This window comes from Ricinus communis, chromosome 6 (assembly GCF_019578655.1).
Source record: "Ricinus communis isolate WT05 ecotype wild-type chromosome 6, ASM1957865v1, whole genome shotgun sequence".
NCBI lineage: Eukaryota > Viridiplantae > Streptophyta > Magnoliopsida > Malpighiales > Euphorbiaceae > Ricinus > Ricinus communis.
This window is the reverse complement of record NC_063261.1, coordinates 13,482,336-13,489,004: the sequence shown is the minus strand read 5'-3', so window position 1 is coordinate 13,489,004 and position 6,669 is coordinate 13,482,336. Positions and strand designations below refer to the sequence as shown.

The following is a 6,669-nucleotide window of genomic DNA, read 5'->3' as shown; positions in this document are numbered from 1 at the left end:
AAAATTCATTCCTACTTTCTAAAATTAACCTTATATATATTATATTATTATATATATCTGTGTGTATGTTGTTTTTAGTTATGATAGGTTGGCCCACTTCCATAAGGACCAAACCTTTACTTGCACAGCTAAAAGAGTGAGATCTTTATTTCCATGTTGAGACAGACTTCTTATCCATTTCCCTCTCAAAAAAAATCAAAGGCAAACATTTGCTTTCCCATGCAAGATATTTTGTTGTGTTACATTAACAGTAACTCTCTCCATCTTCTTTCCTCAAGTCAAACATAAAACACCTTCACTTCTTGTCCTAAGTCGTCAGTTTTCAAAAGCCATCTCTTTTTCCCTTTTAAACCATGGCAGCTCTCTCACTGAGTCATTTCCTCCACAACAAAAACAGTTCAGTTCAATTATTAAAAACCAGAAGCAACCCAAGAATTATTGTACATCTATCTTGCCAAAGAGATGAGCCAATAGACAGTTCCAGCCCAAAAGTGAAGGAAGAGATGAAGCAAGAGAAGCAAGTTATGGTGAGGCAACTTTTCGTTAGTGCAGAGAAGTTTGCAAAGGGAGTTAAGGATAATTTGAGCCCTAAGCAAAAGGGTGATTGGAAAGATGTGGTGCTGATGAGCTTGTCATTTGCTGTTTATGTTTATATCTCTCAACAGATTGTTTGCGCCTATTGTGCTTGGACTTCCATGCTCAAGCAACCATGGTAGATCATGTCATTGTCTATGGATGATTCAAGGTAGATACTGATATTAGCTACTCTGAATTTTCTTTTTTTTTTTTTTACCTTTCAAGTTTCTTGCCTCAGTTAGATCTTTTGTTGATTGTTTTAGTGGTGGAGATCAAAGCAGCCTGTGATATTATGTTCTGTGAATATATTGTTCATGTTGTGATAAGTACATGAAAAACAGAGTGATGCAAGTATTCTTTTTCCAACATTACAAAGCAAGAAATTAAAACTAAACAAGTGATTAAATCCAGGTAAATTGTCATTGAGTTCACAATGAATGTAAATCTATGATCTAGCATGTTATTATTTCCAATATATACAGGAGAACACCTGTACATATTTTTATTTACCAATATTGTACATTCTGGATATTTATAAATTTATCTTGCACTATGGCAGGCTATCTTCAAATGTACCTTTTTAGGAAATGCTGCTAACACATTTTTAAAACAATCTGAAGCAAGAGAAGAATGAAATACATATTAGCTCTTCCAAATAGATTGTTCCACATACTAATCAGTTTATAGTTGCATCTATGGAGCCAACTATTCAAAACCATGAAAGTCTACGCACATCCAGTTACAGAGTACAAATTCAATAGGACATGAACAGTAAGACTATAGGTACCTTTTAACATTTAAGCATCAGTTACTTTTTGGTTCATCTGTGCTTGACTAACTATTTGGTAACATCAATTCTTTGTCAATTGTTTGGACTCCTTAACTAGTCAGTTTTGTGCCTTTCGCGCTTAAAGAGGCAGTAGACTAGTTCCAGCAGCCACTGCCAAAAGATCATTAGCCATTGCCGAACACGCATCACCAAACTAATCCTGGGTTTTGGCTCTGGTGGTGGTCCAAAAATTCCTTTGTATATCTCCTTTTGCTTTTGATATACAGCCTTGTCATGTTGATCAAGTAAACGCAATTCCCTTGCAATTGCTTTGTCTTCAGGTGCATATTTACGCGCCTTAAGAAAATCTTCCCGGGCAGCTTCTGTTTGCCCGAGTTCTGTTCTGGCCTTTCCTCTTCTGAACATTGCTTTGGCATTGTTTTCATCCTCTGCTAAAACCTGTGCATCCATTACCCAATCCGTTACATAGTTAATCATTGGAAATCATAAAACTCATCTGAGTTGATATTAAAGTAGAAGGCTAATATAAAGGGTCCAACATTATACCTCTTAAAATACGTCATATTTCTATTTATAAGAAGCAAATTTCTTTTTGAACACATACATAATTATGGTACATGGTTTACCAAGTTGCCATTGATGAAGGAGAACTTCCGGTGGCTTTCAGATTCAGGACTATGGATAGTTGGAAAAGTTAATGTAATTTATTTGGGTAATGAGAAAATTTCCTTTGGTTTCCAGAGTAAAAAACCTAATATCATTTGCTAATCATTATTTAGATTAAACAGAAGAGGATAATGTTGCAGTTTTCTTATTCCGCCAAGTTCTTTAGAAGAATGGATTGCTATCTAAAGTTCCAGTTTTACTTGCCAGCTAGATAAAAGATGGGAATACACCCATTGCTCCAATTCAATTCTAGAATCTCAATTGTCATCTCACAGAAGCTGTGACCAGTTATATAGCTACCCTAATTTGTAGCAACGTCCTCAAAGCCAGCCCAAGCAAATCATATCAACCATGAAAGGATAATTACAGATTTCCATAAAGGTATGAAAGACAAAATCCTTTAACATTGAAAATATAAAAGAAATTATCCATTATACTTACAATGCTGCACTGTGCAATGGCTTCTTCATAGCGCCTAAGCTTTATCAATGATGCTGCCATGTTAAGGTGGCATGGATTTTTAACCGCCAATGCCATGTCCCGATATTTGCCAAACAGTTGAAACATAAAGTCATCATTCAAATATGCAAGGGCCTAATATTGAGACAAGACAGTTGAACTTGTTAAGAACAAAACAGAAAAAATAAAATAAAAAATAACCTGCCAAAGCAACAATGTTATTCAAGGCATAAGGGACTAACCATTTCATATTGTTGCATTGCCTCCTCAAGTTTTTCCTCTTTAAAAAAAGCATTTCCATCCATTTTTCTTCTATCTGCTGCTCCAACCCTCTCTTCCACAGTCATGTCACCACGAGCTTTTCCCTACAATGCATCTCATTAATAAATTCACCTACTTGGAAAACACAGGAATAAGGCCAATATGATTTGAACTGAATGTACCATAGATCTAGAACTGTATTATAAGGAAAGTAATTGGTGTGTAACTTACTTCTTTGGTTTCGTCGAAACCAATAAGCTCAACTTCATATATTATATCAGCCATAGGTGGAACATTTGGAAAAGAAAAGCTTCCTTCTTTCCCATAACCTAATTCCCAGCCCACAAGCAAGAGGGCACGTTCACCAGCCTTCATACTGGACACACCAATAGCTAAACCCGTCATTTCTTTCTTCTCTGTTACATTAGTAAACCATCAATTTTTAGGGATACAATCAACAGTAAGATATAGGCAGCATAATGATATGGGAACAGAGTACAGACTTTAAAAATGATACCAAATAAATATACAGCCTATCTGTGCCAGGCTAAAACCATATAGCTACATACTTCTATTGCATTACTGTTGAATAGTTTCAACGTATTGTAAAAGTTTTTTTTTTTTCAATTAAACACAATCTGATTAACTCCAGACATACATAAGAATTGACAATTGATTCCCATTCTCCCATATTGATTATCAGTATTTCTTTAAAGTAATAGGGTGCAACACAACAAAGGATGGCATTTGCAGTTCAAACAAAGAGGAGTAAAACCAAAATGCAAACCTAGATGACAGTTCAAATGTAAGATTTCTGAAGAAAGAAGATGAAACATAAATGCTACTAAAAGAAAAAGGGAAACAGAATATTACATCCACAAGCAGAATGAGGTGGGCTGTACCTTTTCCTATGACCATTTCAACTGGCCGTTGTTCATGCCACGTATCATCAAACTTGTGCTGGGTGCTTTCGGTCCATGCTCTGTAGTGCACTGTGCACAGGCAGTTAGAGATTTTAGTTCCAAAATTTGCAGAAGAATCTACATTACAAGGAATAATTTCCAAGAAACGAAATGTGCATGCATGTGACAGACAAAGACATGAATACTAATAGCAAATAAATTATGGTTTTACCATAAGATAGAAGTCACAATGAACTTCAAACAAGAAAACAGCAACAGGGGAACATATAAGTCAAACAAGATGACAAACGCAAATGTTTTTAAGTTAACAGAAGAGTAGGAGGAGAATCAGCTACAAAAACTTCCTAAGTATTTATTTATTTATTTATTATTCAATAACTAGAATCATTCTAGTACCTCGTACTAATAAAAAGTTATTTTACCTGGATCTCTCACTTTGAGCACCCATTTCCTAAACTTGACATATTAAGTGCAGAATAATGCAAAATTCGAATTGTAAACAACCCAATATTAGGAGCATCACACATGCAGACGCATCAAACAAGAACTTGTCCTGCTGATTCAACATGAATTAATGAGATGGCAGTTATGCGCACAGAATAAGACTATTAATGAAATATCTACAAAATTTTAAGCAAGCTTCTTCTTGATCATGCAGGAAAATAAGAACAGAAATTTTTGAAATTTTAAGAAGCCCTATTTTGTAAAGTTGACCCATCCATTGATTGGTCTGAGTGTTCTATAAACCCTTAAACAAATACCACTTTCTACAGTGAATCTGTTTCAGAAAACCATGTCATGAAAGTTTAAAACCATCATTAAATACAGAAAAGTTTCTCAAGATATAAACAAAACGTTGATGGGTGAATTCAAGAAATGTGATCATATCATCATATTGCCCATCAAAGAGAGGATACAAGAATTCCTAATTGGGGGATACAAGAATTCCTAGTTGCTGGAGACATGGATACAAAACATGATAAAAGAATATAGCAATAGCTTAATAGAAGCGTCAACAAATAGATCCTTAGCACTTACAGAAGCAAGTTGAATATTTTGCCGGCTTCTGACCATGTCCTTCCTTAATGATTTGCTTTGTGACTTTCTCATGAAGGACTTCCACCTCAGAATCAACTTTTGGGGGACCATCACCATTTTGAGGAGGATCCTCATGCACAAAAGCAGCACTTTCAGCAACTATTTCATTTTCATCATCTTTGGCTGCAAAGAGTATACAAGTTAAAAGTTATGAACATGTATCGAGTTTTATGGTGTTGCAGACAGAAAACTAAGACTAAATAGAGGCACAAACAAAATGCTTCTTCTCTATAAACCTACAATGATCAAAAACCAAAGAAAGTATTATAAGTAGGTGATGCACATATCTCATTTTACTTTCAACGAAAGGTACTTATGACATTCATGAATCACATATTTATTAATATTGATCATTTCAAAATAGATTAAATTAAAACTAGAAAGCCTATGCATATAGCCCATAAAAACAATTAAGTTTATAATAATGACAATTAATTACCAATGGGTTGACTTTGCTGCTCTTCAGAATCCTCCATTACTCAATTTTTTTTAAAGAAAGCCCACAATCCAATTCTGCAGAAAGACCCAAATTAGGCATTAATAAAACCTTGAGTTTCTATTATAATTCAACAGCTAGAACTTGTATTTACTTTTTAAGTTGCAGAGACCGAAAACTACAAAGCACATTCATAAAGATTTAATAAAAACACTTTGTTTGGTTGCCAAGAAAGGAAAGAAATGCTGAATTCTAATCGAATCTTATACTGGACTGAAAAAGAAAATAAGGAAAAGCATTTACGGAGTTACTCTTCACTTCTTCAGACTTCAATTAAAAGATGCAGAAACAAGCAAAAATAAAATTAAAGTATAAAATTTTATAATTCACAAAATTTTCTCGGGAAACAAACAGAAAGTGAATGAGGTATTATACTTGAATTACTTACTTTAGATAGGATCTGGAGAGACACAGGAGTGAGTGTGTTATTTTTCTTTGAAACGATCGAAGAAGATTCTAGAGTGAGACTGAGAGAGAACGGCTATTAAATATTTAATTTGATAAATTTGTGTTGTGGGTGTTTAATTGGGGAAAAGGGTCAAATATAACCCCTAATGTTTATCCATTTTGTTACATTGGACCTTCATGTCTTTTTTTTTAATCAAATATGACCTTATAGTCTTTAAAACAGTGTTTTAAACCCTCCTACTAATGGTGATTTTGACATTGTCAGATGGGGTATGGCTAAAATATAAATATACTTCTACTCCTCTCTAATTTACACTTAAACTAAATAATCTCTAATTTATCAAATTTTGAAATTCTTTAAATGACTATTATTCATTTTGTAAGAGCAAAATGCAAAATCCAATAAGATGTAATAAGTGACCAGAAACAATAATGGCCACTACATTTCTCTCAATTTTTCATAAACCACACATGGGAACTTCGAAAACTTTTATGAAATCTAGTTCAAATCGAATTGGGTCTTAGTAGATTTTGAAATATGTATGTCCTTATCAAGGGTCATATGAATCTATTATTATGCTGAGTTGGGAATTTTTGTTAATTTTTTTTGGTCATACCATTTTTGCTTGAATATAAGCCTTGGCAGAGAGTTTTGATCCCTTTGTTAATACACTTCCATGTGGACCTCTTTTTTCTTCTCTATTTCCTTTGCATAGTCTTCTGCATATGTACTTTTCTTCTCTCATACTGTGAAAAATGGAACAATGAATAATGTTGTGTAATTTGGATATATGATAAAATTCTGAGTTCTTTACATGAAGCTGTTTGATATATATACAAGATTTTTTGTATTGTGAAAACTACTCCAACGGTTGCCTAACAACTCTTTCTGTTATGGGTATGGGTCGAAGTGACCTTTCCTGCAAAGCTGGAAAGGTTGCTCCTTTTTTACCCTGAGGACTGTGATGATAGGTCTGCACAAGCAACCTAGC

The 6,669-nt window shown here is 34.1% G+C and overlaps 2 protein-coding genes across 3 annotated transcripts; one reads left to right on the top strand and one right to left on the bottom strand.

Annotated features, from left to right (window-relative positions):
- Positions 1–353: 353 nt before the first annotated feature.
- Positions 354–716, top strand: LOC8259310. The gene has a single exon (XM_002517761.1). The coding sequence runs from the start codon at positions 354–356 to the stop codon at positions 714–716; it is 363 nt and encodes a 120-aa protein (XP_002517807.1).
- A 475-nt stretch (positions 717–1,191) lies between these two features.
- On the bottom strand, positions 1,192–5,803 carry LOC8259311 (peptidyl-prolyl cis-trans isomerase FKBP42). 2 transcript variants are annotated; one of them, XM_048376079.1, is made up of 8 exons: positions 5,658–5,803; positions 5,213–5,286; positions 4,714–4,896; positions 3,655–3,744; positions 2,984–3,168; positions 2,734–2,856; positions 2,474–2,626; positions 1,192–1,804 (listed from the first exon to the last, which is right to left on the bottom strand). In XM_048376079.1, the coding sequence occupies exons 2-8, from the start codon at positions 5,247–5,249 to the stop codon at positions 1,460–1,462; spliced, it is 1,116 nt and encodes a 371-aa protein (XP_048232036.1). In that variant the 5' UTR covers positions 5,250–5,286; positions 5,658–5,803; the 3' UTR covers positions 1,192–1,459. The 2 variants fall into 2 exon arrangements, with proteins under 2 accessions (XP_048232036.1, XP_048232037.1); XM_048376080.1 differs by lacking the exon at positions 5,658–5,803 and adding an exon at positions 5,513–5,564.
- Positions 5,804–6,669: the final 866 nt, after the last annotated feature.

Bases quoted from the DNA above. Each gene is read 5' to 3' on its own strand.
- LOC8259310 (XM_002517761.1), top strand. From the start codon at position 354: ATGGCAGCTCTCTCACTGAGTCATTTCCTCCACAACAAAAACAGTTCA.
- LOC8259311 (XM_048376079.1), bottom strand. From the start codon at position 5,249: ATGGAGGATTCTGAAGAGCAGCAAAGTCAACCCATTG. The intron at 3,745-4,713 runs GTAAGTGCTAAG...GCCTGTGCACAG, and splicing joins AAAATATTCAACTTGCTTCT to TGCACTACAGAGCATGGACC. The intron at 2,857-2,983 runs GTAAGTTACACA...GATGCATTGTAG, and splicing joins GTTTCGACGAAACCAAAGAA to GGAAAAGCTCGTGGTGACAT.